At 36.6% G+C, this 16658-nt stretch overlaps 1 protein-coding gene across 1 annotated transcript in view; it reads left to right on the top strand.

Moving 5' to 3' along the window:
* LRPPRC (leucine rich pentatricopeptide repeat containing) overlaps positions 1-16658 on the top strand; it is a 111626-nt gene that overhangs the window by 36470 nt on the left and 58498 nt on the right. The window contains exons 14-16 of the mRNA XM_011281043.4: positions 938-1004; positions 14061-14088; positions 16358-16415. Of these exons, the coding sequence (XP_011279345.3) occupies positions 938-1004; positions 14061-14088; positions 16358-16415 (153 nt within the window). The remainder of the gene's footprint in view (positions 1-937; positions 1005-14060; positions 14089-16357; positions 16416-16658) is intronic.

The raw sequence follows: 16658 nt of genomic DNA, 5'->3' as shown, positions 1-16658 counted from the left end.
AGTAAGGGTTATGTGAAGAATCAGGCCTTATGTGGTAAGACAATCAGGCTTACGACATCATCATTGAAACATACAACGTTGTAAATTGTTAAATGATAAAATGAATAATAGAACAAGCAAATACTTAGAAAAGTGGAAGGTGAATATAAATCAGTTATCTAACAGAGGTGAAGACTTATTATGACTTTAGGCTGTCACTCTTACGTGTATGAGGTTATTGATCATAGTGGAAAATGGAATGACAAAGTGTAAGTGGTTCTACAGAACCCAGTGCTGCTCTGAGAAAAGAACTTTTCTCCTTACATTTTTTTTTAATGTTTATTTTTGAGAGCAAGCGTGCGCGAGACGGACAGAGTCAGAATTTGAGCAGGGAACAGGCAGAGAGGGAGAGAGAGGGAGGGAGACACAGAATCTGAAGCAGGCTCCAGGCTCTGAGTTGTTAGCACAGAGCCTGACACGGGGCTCAAACCCACGAACCGTGAGATCATGACCTGAACCGAAGTCAGACGCTTAACCAACTGAGCCACCCAAGTGCCCCAGAACTTTTCTCCTTTAAAGGACAGAAGTCCTATGGGTAGTTACAGTTTCTTCCTTTGTAGGGCCACGTTGTCTAGTAATGTACAGTTTTGGCATGCGTACCAGACTGTCATTGTGCTGGTAGATTACTTATTACCATTTATACCAAAAAAACACAAATTCATTAGTTGTATATATTCATGAACATGGAATAAAAATGTTTTTAAAGGATGGCTTATGTTGTAGGTATATATTACTGCATTATCTAATTAATTTTGTATCAGAACATTTCCGTTTTAAAAACAATTTCCAAAATGAAAATGAAAAAGTATTGCTATAAATGTGTTTCCAAATAAGGTGATAATTTTTAAGTTTTTTTGGGTTTGGTCTGGGATTTAATGATGATCACTTTCTTTTGCAGTGGAATCAAATACATTGCCTTTCTCATTTGCTTCTTTGAGAGGCAGCCTAATTCTAGGCTTTAGGAGGTAAGATGATTGCCTTACATAATGTTCTATGCCTGATTGCTCCTGTTTTTTTGACCTGCTGTGTAAGGAAACATACAGATATTCTTGTCTTCCAAATCTTTCCATTCACTAGTTACCTGAAATAACCTTACCTGTTTTCTTCTTCCTGTTAAGTAGTTGACTTGAGTGCAGGCAGTCTTTTATATCATCTTTTCCAAGAAATACACACAGATTTGGTAAAGGTCTTGTATCAGAGAAGAAAGCACTGTTTGAAAATGGCAGGTTGGAGTTCCAAAGTTGTATGTATGTTTGAATGGTACTTTGAATATTTAATTACAAGGTGACTTTAGTGAGGATAATACTACGGTCTTCCTCTGTGTGCTCAGGGGATGTTAATGACCTTTTTCCTTCTTAGTGTTGTTATTTTCAAAATAATTCAAACATAATGAGTTGAAAGAATAGTAGAGGAAACATCCACATACCCTTTATGTAGAGTCACCATTTTTGATATTTTGCTATATTTGCTTTCTCAAACATATATGTACACACAAGCACATATGTATATATGTATATATGCTTTTTCCATTTTTGCTGAACCACTTGAAGTTGTAGACATCGTGATTCTGGATCCTTCAGCTTTTTTCTCTTTAAGAACAAGGTCATCATCGTGGGGCACCTGGGTGGTTCAGTCAGTTAAGTGTCTGACTTCGGCTCCGGTCACGATCTTGCGGTCTGTGGGTTCGAACCCCATGTCGGGCTCTGTGCTGACAGCTCAGAGCCTGGACCCTGCTTTGGATCGTGTGTCTCCCTCTCTCTCTGTCCCTCTGCTGCTCACACTCTGTCTTTCTCTCAAAAATAAATAAATGTTGAAAAAAATTAAAAAAAAAATAAGGTCGTCGTCTATATAATCACAATACCGATATCACTCCTAAAATTTAATAATATTATAATATCATCTAGTATACATAGTTCATGTTTAGATTGTCCCTAGTTCTAAGTATTTCTTTTATAGCTATTTTACTTTTTGATTGAGGATTCAGTAAGTGCATGTATTGCATTGGTTGCTGCCTCTTTATATTCTCTTAATCCAGAACAATTCCCCTACCTTCTTTTTGTCTTTATGACATTAACTTTTTTGAAGGGTCCCAGGCTACTTGATCTGTAGAATGTCCCTCCCACATTTTGTATTCATCCAGTTTCTTTCTCATAATCAGACTCAGGTTGAATATTTTTAGCAAGAATACTTGATAGGTGATGGCATTTCTTATTGCAGCAAGAGATACAATGTTGGTGCCATCAGCTGAGTTTGATCACTTGGTTATGGTGGTGGCCGCCATGTCTCTCTTGCAAAGGAACCTCACTCCCTTTGTGATTAGTGAGAAGTCTGTGGGATGATACTTTGAGACAGTGGGTCTGTCCTCTTTCACAGAACCTTTCATTCAGTGTTTTTTAGCAGTCGTTGGTAATCCTTGTTGAATCAGTTGTTCACAGTGGTAATTACAAAAGGACAGGTTTCTAATTTTGTTTTCTAATTTCTAATTTCTGATACTAATCTCAGTAATTTTTAGCCTGTTTCATCGGTGGGAACACTAGGGTTTTTTGTAGACCTCTCCAGCACCTCCCTTGCAGGCCAGGAGAGGTAGAACAGGTCGGTGGGATTCTGTGTTGCTACCATTTCCAGTGTGGTTCCACTCTTTTCAGTCATAGTTTTGAATTAGGTTAAAACACAAACCAAGGGCTACACCTTTAAAGTTTAAAAACACAAAATACATAATTAAGTGGATCAAAATGCTAGCAGAGCCAGATTTTTTAAAAAAAAACCCATAAAACTAAGTAAGAACCAGGGCACATGAGTGGCTCAGTTGGTTAAATATCTGACTCCTGATTTCGGCTCAGGTCACTATCTTACAGTTTCGTGAGTTTGAGCCCCATATCTTGGGATTCTCCCTCTCTCTCTTCCCCTCCTCTGCGCTCTGTCTCTCTCAAAATAAATAAGTAAACTTAAAATAAAAACCCATAATATATTATGAAGTGAAATAGTAACATTGTCATTTGTTTGTCCTTGAAAGTTTGTTGTATAAACTTCCAGGCCTGTGTATTTCCTTCTTTAACTTGACTGATGTTATGTTTTTGTAGTCCGTTTGAATGGCAGTTGTTACATTTCACATGTCCTAGTCTTCTTAAACAAGGTATTTGGACTGTAAAGTTGGTCCAGTGTGACGGAAAAAAACCACACTGTACGTTCTGGTATATACCTAGGTCAGTCATTGAGCTGGGAGTGCCTCAGTGATTGAAGTATGCAGAGTTGCTTGCCTCTACACTAAATTTGTTGTGTTTTCTGTTTCTGCTTTTTAAAAAATGTTTGTTTATTTGGGGGGGGATGCAGAGAGAGAGGGAGAGAATCCTAAGCAGGCTCCACACTGACAGTGCAGCTGAATCTCACAAACCGTGAGATCATGATCTGAGCCATTATCAAAAGTTGGATGCTTAACTGACTGAGCCACCCAGGCACCTCTCTGTTTCTGCTTTTTAATTTTGTGTCATCATCTTTGCTGTAAGAGCTTTTGCTTTGCTCTTGACATCTTTCAGTGTATTTAAGTAACCTATGCATCTTTCAGTAATTTGCTATTTTTGATTTATTATGGGCTGGGAAATTAGGTAAACTAAGTTGTTGTAATTTGGAAAAATAAACAGTTCTAAGTAAGGGCATGGGTATGTATCTTTTTGTTATTATTTTGTGACAGATTTTGTGGCAGCTGTTTGGATTATTAGAACATCACCTTTTGTTTGTTTGGTTTATTGCGCTATCTCCAGTTCTAGATTAATACCTGGCACATGGTTGAATTAATTACAGAGGCCTTTTTGTCTGCCTCTGTGTTTAGGCATTCCCTTTAATTCAGCAAGTATTTGTTGTGGAGATTGGAGGTGCTGGTTGGGATCAGACTGAAATGTGGTGAATAACATGGGAACTTGTCCTTTATCTTGAAGAAAGTAGACTTAATTTGTGCAGTGCGGAGGCTTGGCTGAGGCAGAGATACATTTAGAATGTATTTTAATCTCGGATATATTTCTAATTTCTAGGAATCCAATTTGGATTTTTTAAACATATCTTCCATATCTCCTTGACATGCTTATGCTTTTTTTTTCTTCTTTCATGACTAAATGGAATATTGTCGATAGGTGTTTTGATGTGTCTATTAATTCTATTGTTTGTATCATTTCTGGTCTGTTTCCATTGGTTAAATTTTTTCTCAGCATACATCATACATTTCTGTTTCTTTGTAATTTCTGATTGGAGGCCAGTTGTAGATTTTATTGTTAAATGTGGATTTTTTTTTATTCTTTTAAAAATTTTTGAGCTTTTGTTCTGATGTTTTGAGTTAAGTTATTGGAACAGTCTTCTTAGTGCTTGTTGCTTTTATGCTTTACACAGGACTAGATCAGCCTTCAGTCTAGGATTATTCCCAGTAAATTAATCCAGCTCCATTATTGAGGCAGTATTCTTGTGAGTATTTTGCCTGCTAGCCTATGTTTTTTGTTGTTGTTGTTGTTGTTGTTAGTATTTTTAAATAATTTCTACACACAGCATAGGGCTTGAACCCACAACCCCGAGATCAAGAGTCACATGCTCCACCAACTCCGCCAGCCAGGCACCCCTAGACCATGTATTTTTGAGATCATTGGGAATGTGAGCTATTACAACCCCTGTGTGAGTTTTGGGAGTTGTCTTTTTCAGTCCCTCAAAAGGTCTTGGATAGTTCCCTAGGCTGCAGATTGTTGCCTCACTCAGATGTGATTGTAAGTACTCCGCTAAAGACTGAGGTCAGCTCTGCAGATCTCCAGAGCTCTCAGCCAGGGTCTCTTCTCTCTGGTAGTCTACACTGCAACAAGTTGTAACTAGTCCCTTCCAGGAAAGTATTTTTAAGTCTTCAGGTTCAAAACTGTTACATTGGTGAGTTTGTCTTATTGTAGATACAGAAAAGTTTCAGCCTGTGGTAATTTGGCATTGTTCATAGCATATTTTTAAGCATTTGTAACTAGGTGATTTCTTTCGCTCTCTCCCACCACAAAAACTATTAAAAATTCGGAATGTAATCAATGTTGTTACAGTCCAGTATCTTAGGATTAATGTAGCTTTCTGTTCTTTTATTTGATGCTGAATCCAATAGTATGTATATTTTAAAATCCCTTTGCAGGACATTTAATACAACTATTAAAACAGTCACCTATCCCATGCTTCTCCAGGGTCTTGTACTCTAGTTTAGAATTGGCTGAATGAGAAGACAACTGGGTACTCATCTGCATTCCCAATAGAGTCCAGATTAACCCTCAGCAACTGCCGGGAGGATGAACACAGAAGAGATTCACTTAGTTACTCCTTACCAAAAGTAAAGACTATGAAGGATTATTCATAGTCATTCGAAATGTAAGAAGTTCTAGAGCATTAAATGAGATACTGTAGTCACTTTAGCTAATCATAAGGGAAACTTGAATATGCATTTCAGTACTGGAATGCAATTTTGGGATAGTTCTCTACCCTTAATATAAACTGCCTTTTAAAAAAAGTAAAATAAAAAAACCAAATAAACTGCCTTCTAGTAGTACATCCAGGGTCTATGAGGAAATAGTTCCTAGCATGTGTTCTGTAACCTGTTGGCCCAGATTAATTTTTTATGCTATCCCGCAATAGTTTTGAAATACCAATACTGTTTTCTCCATGTCTTCTGAGAGTAGTGTTTGGTGAGCTAGTATTTCTGTAAATTGATCATCTCAAGACCTGGTCATTGATTACCAATCAAGTATATGCCTTTCTGGGGTGCCTGGGTGGCTCATCTGGTTAAGCATCTGACTCTTGATTTTGGCTCGGGTCATGATACCAGGGTCATGGGGTTGAGCCCCGTATCGGACTCTGTGCTGAGCATGGAGCCCACTTGAGATTCTCTCTCTCTCTCTCTCTCTCTCTCTCTCTCTCTCTCTCTCTCTCTGTCTCTCTCTCTCCCCCCTCGCATTCTCTCTTTAAAAGAAAAAGAAGTATATGCCTTCCTAAAATTTTCCAGTTTATAAATTGTCTGTTATCATTTGTAGGCAAAGTCACCTGTAGAAAACTTTAAATTCAATACTGCTTAGTGAAGATGAGATTATTTAAGATTATTAGCGAATTCTTAACTCTAAACTTTTTTTAAAAGATAAGGCTGTTTTTAAGACTGTTTTAAAGGGCATTTTAGATCTGACTGATAAAGTTAGTAAATTCCTATGTCAGATTCAAGGCAGGCTGACATTAAGTATGAGTAAGACTTTTCTTTCCTCCTAATAATAGTGCTAGCTGAACAAAGTTCAAATAAGAAAGAGGGCAGTATACATATTATATATTACTGAATACTACCACCAGAAATATTGAGTCACTTCTAAGACACAAAATGTCACTGAAGCTAGTTCACAACTTGGCTGGGAATATACCATGTCAAAAAGATAAATGTTTCCAAATTGGCATGCCAGTATTTAAGTCTTTTTTTTGCCACAGAAACAGAGTTCTGTGATAGAAGGAGGGATTTCCTGACCCAATGGCAATAGTCTAAACTTGGCAAGTAGGAGTTTGTTTATTCCATTGAAGTGGTGCTCCTTTCCATATGTTGGGGAAAAAAAATGAAGTTTCTGGCATTACCCTATTGAATTCACCAAGTTAAATGCCAGATTGTAAGGCCCTCTTTTCAGTCAGAAAAGATGCTCCCATTCATGACATCTTTATAGGAGCAGAGGAAGTATTTCATGAACTATGGTTTAAGTGCTCAGAAATTTTAACTTATTTGTGTGTGCCAAATGCTGGGACCACAAGATAATAGGTTCATCCTTGAATCCAAGGATGAACAGGAAACTTACCGTCACCAAGTTGTTCATAGTTGGGAGACCAGAAAGTAAGAAAGCACCTGCAAACTGGTCTTGATCATTACCAACGTGTAGAGGAGAAGGTACTATGTCTTCTACCAAGGTCAAGGGAGGGATGAGTCTGGGCTAAGATGTGCAGAAAAGGTGCTGAGCTGAGTATTAAAGGATGAGTAAGAATTTGTTTAAGGCAAAGGAAGTGCATTCCAATGATCTCTTCTAAGTTGTGAGGTTTGGACTTTGAGTCATGGCTTTGAGCCATTGAAAGATTTATGTAATGAAGGTAAGGCTGACAGTGGATATTCAAAGAGGAGAGAAATGGGTGCAGGTAAGGGAAGGTGATCCACAGTTTGTGGGGTCCTTTGAGTTGCCTTTTGAGGGACCTGTGAAACTTTATTTAGCTGTTAAAAAAATTTTTTTTTTAGAGATGGAGAGCACAGAGAGGGGCAGAGAGAAAGGGAGGGAGAGAATCTCAAGTAGGCTCTGCATTTAGTGTGAAGCCCGATGCAAGACTCCATCTCACAACCCTGAGATCATGACTTGAGCCAAAATCAAGAGTCAGATGCTTAACACACTGAGCCTCCTAGGCGCCCCAGATGGATTTGTTTTGTTTTGTTTTGTTTTGTTTTAAATAATCTGTGTGCCCAATATGGGGCTTGAACTCATGACCCTGAGATCAAGAGTCACATGCTGTACCAGCTGAGCCCGCCTTTCTCAGTCTTTCTCTTTCTACTGTACCTAGCCTTTCTTTTTAAAAAAAATTTTTTTTTCAACGTTTATTTATTTTTGGGACAGAGAGAGACAGAGCATGAACGGGGGAGGGGCAGAGAGAGAGGGAGACACAGAATTGGAAACAGGCTCCAGGCTCTGAGCCATCAGCCCAGAGCCTGACGCGGGGCTCGAACTCCCGGACCGCGAGATCGTGACCTGGCTGAAGTCGGACACTTAACCGACTGCGCCACCCAGGCGCCCCTGTACCTAGCCTTTCTAAGTCTGTTTCATCTTCTGTGAAACAAAGAATTTTAAAACCTACAGGGTTGTCTTAAATATAAGGAATATATTTATATTCCTTATAATTTATAAGGAATATATATTTTATATATATATATATATGGAATATATATTTATATTCTTTATAAATTATAAGGAATATTTTTATATTCCTTATAAATTATAAGGAATATATTTATATTCCTTACAAATTATAAGGAATATTTTTATATTCCTTATAAAACATAAGGAATTTTAAAACCTACAGGATTGTCTTAAAAATAAGTAAAAAAATATGAGGTACCTGGAACCCAGTACAGAGTATTGCTTAAGGAGCAGATAGGAAGGAAATTTTTGAAAGGAGTCCTTTGAAAGGAGAAGCATCAGTAGGAGACTGGTGGAGAATGATCAACAACACAAATCTCAAAACTTAGTCAAGGGAGATTAAAAAGCGTTAGTTGAAATTTGAATTGAGATTAGTGGTTATTTTAGCAAGAGTACTTTCAGTGGAGGTTTGAGGCCAGAGACCAGATAGCAGTGAACATTCAGTGAAGAAGTGTTGCCTTTTCTTGACAAAAACTTAGTTTTAAAAGATTCTGCACTTTTTCTTTGAACCTGTGCCATCCATCATGAAGGTTCACATTCAAGGTAGTGCTTTTAGTCATTGTCAGTTGTTTTAGATAAATGTACAGTTTTGAAAGTTTATTTCTATGCCTTTCCTAGGTACTTATTGCCAGGTTGGAGGGCAGTTTAGTATCTTAATATTTTTTATTTTATGTACGTTGATGTTTGGTGAGAGATATGATTAAGTAGTTTTTCTTAAAAAAGGAAGCCCAGCTGATTAATGTTGAGCATTGGAATAGAGATGCAACATTTAGACCAGAGATAGTGTTTGTCTTTTTATTTATTTATTTATTTAGAAGAATTTTTAATTTTTATTTATTTTATTTTTTAAAATTTACACCCAAATTATTTAATGTTTGTCTTCTACTATGGAGTTTTCAAACATTCACAAAAGTAGACTCCCAAGTACCCATTAGCAAACAGTTAAGATTTAGACCATCTTGTTTCATTTGTTTCCTCCCCTGCCCCCCCCACCCAACTTGGACTGTTTAAATTACAGACCTCTTGTCATTCTACCTATAAATACTTCAGTATACACCTCAGAACTTACTTTAAATACAACAACATGACCACTATAATATTATCACACCTGACAAAATTAGCAGTACCTGAGAAGAGGGATTCATCAGCTTCCCAAAAAGGGGTCCATGATACCAAAAAGGTGACACACCGCTCTTAAGTCTTGCCACTTACTGTTGTGTGCTTTGGGGCATTGGCTTCTAACTTGCCTGCAAACTTCCCTGCTTCTCACTCCCCCACCACCCTGCACCCCTACCAATTCCTTAGATGTGGTAGGTACCCATAGGTTAAGATTCCTTGGAATTAAATCAAAGCTGTTTCTGGCCTGGTCAGAAAAGATGCCTTATTTTTATCAATATAGACTTTACTGTATCTTACATTCACTGTGCGGCATTATATTTTCATATCTTGAGTTCTCACCCTTCTTTCAGTTAACTATTTGGCAAAATAAAAGTTTTTTTTTTCTTTTCTTTTTGCATATGGAAACGTCAAGTAGTCCAAGGAGGCTGCACTGTAGTCAATGGATGGGCGAGATGAAAACTCTCATTAATAGTTGAGACATTGTTTTCTGCTACAGCCCTAAGCTATGATTTTTAGGTCAGTTTATCATTTCTTCTGTTAACTGATTTCTCAAAGAATTTTTCCCAAATGAAAACAGACACTATACTAAACACAGGGCTTCATACACATTTTTTTCTACACCTATAGCTAAGAGTCCATCTTCTTTTTCCAAAATTCCTTAATGTGCATCAGTGGGAGGGATGATTTCATCATGCATGGACATGTTTGTAGTTTTTATTTTGAAATAATTATGGAATCATAGGAAGTTGCAAAGATAGGATACAGAAGGCCTATGTGCTCTCTACCCATTTCCCCCCACTGGTTATATCTTACATAATTATAGTACATTATCAAAACACATTGGTATAATGTGTGTGTATAGTTCTGACATTTTATATTGTGTGTGTAGCTTTGCGTAACCATCACTGCAGTGATGATAAAGAACTACTCCATCACCACAGTTATCCTGCATACCCCCCCCCCAGGGCTCCCCCTGTAGTCCTACCCCTGCCCCCACCCCATCCCTAACCTGTGGCAACCACTAATTTGTTTTCAATTTATATAATTTTGTTATTTTGCAAAGATAATATGAATGGACACACAAAGTAAATCATGTTTTGAGACAGGCCTGTTTTTACTCAGCATAATGCCCCTGAAATTCATCTAAGTTTTTGGTGTGTGTTGATAGTGCATTCTGAAAAAAATAATTTTTTTAAGATTTTATTTTATTTTTATATTTTAAATGTTTATTTATTTATTTTGAGAGAGAGAGAGAGAGAGAGTGCATGCACGCGCGTGAGATGGGGGAGGGACAGAGAGGGGGGGGACAGAGAATCCCAAGCAGCCTCTGCACTGTCAGCCAGAGCTTGATGGGGGACTTGAACTCACAAACTGAGACATCACAACCTGAGCTGAAATCAAGAGTTGGATATTTAACCAACTGAACCACCCAGGCACCTCTTAAGATTTGATTTGATTTGATTTGATTTGATTTGATTTGATTTTGTTTTATTTTATTTTATTTTATTTTATTTTATTTTATTTTATTTTACTTTATTTTATTTTACTTATTTTTTTTCAATTTTATTTTTTTAAATTTACATCCAAATTAGTTAGCATATAGTGTAACAATGATTTGAGGAGTAGATTCCTTAATGCCCTTACCCATTTAGCCCATCACTCTTCCCACAACCCCTCCAGTAACCCTCTGTTTGTTCTCCATATTTAAGAGTCTCTTATGTTTTGTCCCCCTCCCTGTTTTTATATTATTTTTGCTTCCCTTATGTTCATCTGTTTTGTCTCAAAGTCCTCATATGAGTGAAGTCATATGATATTTGTCTTTCTCTAATTTCACTTAGCATAATACCCTCCAGTTCCATCCACGTAGTTGCAGATGGTGAGATTTCATTCTTTTTGATTGCCGAGTAATATTCCATTGTATATATATACCACATCTTCTTTATCCATTCATCCATCGATGGACATTTGGGCTCTTTCCGTACTTTGGCTATTGTCGATAGTGCTGCTATAAACATGGGGATGCATGTGTCCCTTTGAAACAGCACACCTGTATCCCTTGGATAGATGCCTAGTAGTGCAATTGCTGGATCGTAGGGTAGTTCTGTTTTTAACTTTTTGAGGAACCTCCACACTGTTTTCCAAAGTGGCTGCACCAGCTTGCATTCCCACCAACAGTGCAAAAGAGATCCTCTTTCTCTGCATCCTCACCAACATCTGTTGTTGCCTGAGTTGTTAATGTTAGCCATTCTGACAGGTGTAAGGTGGTATCTCATTGTCGTTTTGATTTGTAATTCCCTGATAATGAGTGATGTTGAGCATGTTTTCATGTGTCGGTTGGCCATCTGGATGTCTTCTTTGGAGAAGTTTCTATTCATGTCTTTTGCCCATTTCTTCACTGGATTATTTGTTTTTTGGGTGTAGAGTTTGAGAAGTTCTTTATAGATTTTGGATACTAACCCTTTATGTGATATGTCGTTTTCAAATATCTTCTCCCATTCTGTCAGTTGCCTTTTAGTTCTGCTGATTGTTTCCTTTGCTGTGCAGAAGCTTTTTATTTTGATGAGGTCCCAGTAGTTTGTTTTTGCTTTTGTTTCCGTTGCCTGTAGAGACCTGTTGAGTAAGAAGTGTCTGTGGCCAAGATCGAAAAGGTTTTTGCCTGCTTTCTCCTTGAGGATTTTGATGGCTTCCTGTCGTATGTTTAGGTCTTTCATCCATTTTGAGTGTATTTTTGTGTATGGTGTAAGAAAGTGGTCCAGGTTCATTCTTCTGCATGTTGCTGTCCAGTTTTCCCAGCACCATTTGCTGAAGAGACTGTCTTTATTCCATTGGATATTCTTTCCTGCTTTGTCAAAGATTAGTTGGCCATACGTTTGTGGGTCCATTTCTGGGCTCTCTTTTCTGTTCCATTGACCTGAGTGTCTGTTCTTGTGCCAGTACCATACTATCTTGATGATTACAGCTTTGTAGCATAGCTTGAAGTCCAGGATTGTGATGCCTTCCTGCTTTGGTTTTCTTTTTCAAGATTGCTTTGGCTATCAGGGTCTCTTCTGGTTCCATACAAATTTTAGGATTATTTGTTCTAGTTCTGTGAAGAATCCTGGTGTTATTTTGAGAGGGATTAAGATTTTATTTTTAAATAATATCTATCTGCACCCAGCATGAGGCTCAGACTTACAACCCTGAGATAAAGAGTTGCATGCTCTACCGACTGAGCCACCCTGGCGCCCCCATTCTGAATATGTTTTTAGAATAAAAAATAAGTGCCTTGTTAACTCCATATATCAAAATTCAGTCCACTCAAAGCTGCCCAACATCAAGTTTAAAAAGGTATAGATTTAAAAAGGCTTGTAGATTTTGTGGGTATTTTACAATGTAAATATATGTAGTTAGTAAATATAGTCTGTAAGTTTTAGTAAATTATATTTGCATTATAAAATTACCATTAAGGGGTGCCTTGGTGGCTCGGGCGGTTGAGTGTCCCGATTCCTGAGTTTGGCTTGGGTCATGATCTCACGGTTAGTGGGTTTGCGCCCCATGTCAGTCTCTGTGCCTACAGTGTGCAGCCTGGGTTTCTGCTGCTATCCCACTCATGCTTTCTCTTCCCAAAATAAACAAACGTTAAAAAAATAAAATTACCATTAAAACACATAGTCTTTTTAAAGTAGATGATATATTTAAATTAAATGTATAGAACTTGTAGACATTAAATTTATGAAGCTTAAAAATAGTGTAAGACTGGTTACACTGGTTCACTGGTTATCCTGTTTCATAAATGGCTTTTCATTTAAATAGGAGAAATTTGGGTGAGACATTCTTTTTGCTTTCTTTGGAGTAATTTCAAATGTATAGAAAATTGGAAGGATGGTACAAAGAACTCTTATATGCCCCGTTTACTAACTTTTAGCATTTTTCGACATTATTTTTCGACATTATTATTATTCATTCACTCTATCAATCAATATACACCCATGCTTATTGTGTGTATGCATGTGTACATGTATCAATCAATGTACACACATATACATAATAAAATTTATGATTTTGGGGGGGTTATTCTACAGAATAAGGATATTCTTTTTTTTTTTTTTGTTAAGGTTTTATTTTTAAGTAATCTGTATACACTATAAGGAGCTTGAACTTAGAAGGGTACATGCTCTACTGACTGAACCAACTACACAACAAGGATATTGTTGCACAACCACAGCACAGTTTACAAATTCAGAAAATTTAACATTGATGGAATACTTTTATCTAATATGGCTCTTTTTATTCTAGATACATAGATAGATGTATGTATGTATGTATGTATGTATGTATGTATGTATTTCCCCCCCTCTCTTCCAGAAGCTCCTTCATGGATGGATGTTGTCCTTTTTCTTTAATTTTCTCTAATCCAGAATGTTTCTTCAGCTTTTGTCTTTTATGACATTAACATTTTTGGGGAATACAAGCCAGTTATTTTATAGAATATTCCTTACTATGGTTCCCCGTGATTAACTTTAGGTTTTACATTACTGCCTGGAGGAATAGCACTGGAGTGATATTCTGCCCTCAGGGAGTTAAATCTAAAAATCACACATTGTCCATCAGCAATGTCCATTAGTCTAATTTTGATCACCTCGTGAAGGTGTTGTTCAATTTCTCCATTATATGGTTTCTATCTTTACTAAGACAAGTAATAAACAGTCTGTGGGAAGATGCTTCGAGAGTATGCATATATATCCTGCTCTTTTAAACTTGGACGCAAAGATTTAGGGATGATTCTTAATGATTCTTGTTTAAATTAATCATTATTTTGATTGAGTTCAAAGAGTCAGCCTTTCCAGATTATCCCAAAAATTCAACTTAACTTTGGAAAAATTTATTTACTTACTTTTTTTATGGCTTTTATCTGCATTGCATATAATAGTTGCCAGTGTGTTGTAACTTACAATGTTTTTTAAGCCTCTGGATTTATTTTTAATCTTTTGCTGCCCTCTGCAGGTCTATGGATATAAATCTTTGGAGCAAGGTAAGTACTCCTCATAATGCAATTCATAAGGTGATTTCTAAAATGCTTTTAAGAGCAAAAGTTATAGTAGCTTCGTACATTTATGATATATTATTATAAATTAATGAATTTTAGAGTCTTGAAATCGGTAGTTTTTTTTTTTAAAAAAAAATTTTTTTTTTTCAACGTTTTTATTTATTTTTTGGGACAGAGAGAGACAGAGCATGAACGGGGGAGGGGCAGAGAGAGAGGGAGACACAGAATGGGAAACAGGCTCCAGGCTCCGAGCCATCAGCCCAGAGCCTGACGCAGGGCTCGAACTCATGGACCGTGAGATCGTGACCTGGCTGAAGTCGGACGCTTAACCGACTGCGCCATCCAGGCGCCCCTGAAATCGGTAGTTTTCAAACTGTCTTCCTAGAGCCTGAAATTGATTATTGCAGTGATCCTTGACTTCGTCCTAAATTCTTCGTAAGGTTTTCATCTTTTCCAAAGGACAGCTGTTAACATTATTGCAGTGACGTTTGGCATAAAATTTAATAATTAGTTTTTAAGTTATATATACATATGGACATTTATGTGTCTCTGTATATGAATGATGTATAGATCAATTTTAAATTGCTAGTTTTTTAAAAAGTTAATTGCTTTTATGCAAGAAGTACCATTACCCTTATGCTGAATTGGAGGAAACATTTGTAGCTAAATAAAATCAGAACATACATCGTTAACAGGAATTTCCAATATATGTATTTTTTAAAATCTAAATTTCCATAGGGGTGCTTGGGTGGCTCAGTTGGTAGAGGGTCTGACTTCGGCTCAGGTTATGATCTCACAATTTGTGAGTTCGAGCCCCACATTGGTCTCTGTGCTGACAGCTCAGAGCCTAGAGCCTGCCTCGGATTCTGTGTCTCTCTCTCTCTCTGCTCCTCCCCCACTCACGCTCTGTCTCTCTCTCTCTCTCTCTCTCTCTCTCTCTCTCTCTCTCAAAAATAAATAAACATTAAAAAAAATTTTTTTTAATCTAAATTTCCTTTAATTCTGTTTTAAGTATTATACTGCCAAACTATACAGTCAGTTATAACTTATGCTTGGGATATCTGTATTTAGAAATGATTTTTTGACTAGAAAGATTTTTTTATTGGTTTATTCATGAAATGTGTTTTTGTTCAAAATTTAGTATTAAATGTGGCTATCTTACATCTATTAGATGGCTATAAATTACAACTTCTAGTAGGATTATATTGTCTGTCTTCTGTACATGTCTGTGTTAGTGAAAAATAGTTTGTAGGTAAGAACTGTTTCATTTTACTTTGTTTTTAAGTACTGTCTACCTTAACTATCCTTTGAATTGCCATTAACTGCAGCATGATTTACATGGTGGAGTAAAGTGGGATGTGGCCAATTTTGCCTAATTTTCTATATTAGCAAATAAATAGTAGTAGAAGTAACTGCATTTTGAGTTGTCAACACTTGTAATATGTGCCAGGCAATATTTTAAGAGCAAATAAATTCAGTCGTAGAATACCCATAAAGTAGTTTAGAATTCTTAACTCCCTTCTTACTATCTTCAGCCCAAGGATACATAGTCAAACACTGTGTCCAAAAGTTACAAGTCAGTACTATAGGTTTTGTAATCATTTTCATCATGAAATACGTATTTGGATTTCTTTTGTTAAAATTGGCTTGCAGAATTAATGTTGAAGAATTAGTGGTGTGTATGTCTTTGAGTATTTGTGCATTCCTGTGCTAAGAATCCTTGAGAACAAGCACATTAGAGCTCTTGACCCCTTTGGTTTTAATGCCATTGAAATGACCGGGAAAATGTCGTTTGAAAAAAAAAAACAAAACTAAAAAAAAATTAAGCTATTTACGAGTCCAGGATATTTTTTACTTTATTACTTCTGTAATACTTCATTTAAAGGTGGAAACTGGCTAGGTGTCAACAAGACCAAAACAACATGATGAGAAATAATACTGATTGGTAATTCCTATAAGCTCTGTCCTGTTTCTAACAATTTATTTAAAACAATATATAAACAAATCGGTTTAGTGACATTTCATGAAACACTGTAGTTTTTCTTCGACATGGATTTGTTTTGTTTTTGTTTTTAAAGACCTATTATTTAAAAACGAAACAATCTCCTTGGCAGGTGGGGTAGTGTTGAATAACTGTGATACAGAATAATACCTTACTGGGGAGAGGTTTTATTATTTCAAGAATTCAATTTCAGATTGTATTTGTTCTTGTTTGCTTCTCTTGCTGCAATGCACGCATTTTCTGTCTTACCAGATAACAGAACTGTTGTACAAGGATGGACGTTATTGCCAGGAGCCTCCAGGACCAACGGGTAGCGTTTCAATTTCGATGATTGTAACTTATCCACAAATCCATTCTTCTGTGTAATGATGGGCTAGAAGGATTACGGCAGTAAACATTTTCTTTTTGAAAGTGAAATTTGAAAACATTTGGTTATAAATCTTTATATTGATAACTACAACATTTTGAGATCTATGAGGTGTTTGGTTTTATCATTATAATTTTTTTAAAGACAGGGTTGGAGGCTTTTTCCTTCTTAGATATTGAAGAAATG

This window comes from Felis catus, chromosome A3 (assembly GCF_018350175.1).
Source record: "Felis catus isolate Fca126 chromosome A3, F.catus_Fca126_mat1.0, whole genome shotgun sequence".
Lineage (NCBI taxonomy): Eukaryota > Metazoa > Chordata > Mammalia > Carnivora > Felidae > Felis > Felis catus.
The sequence above is the reverse complement of the archived record's forward strand: the minus strand, read 5'-3'. Positions and strand labels throughout refer to the sequence as shown.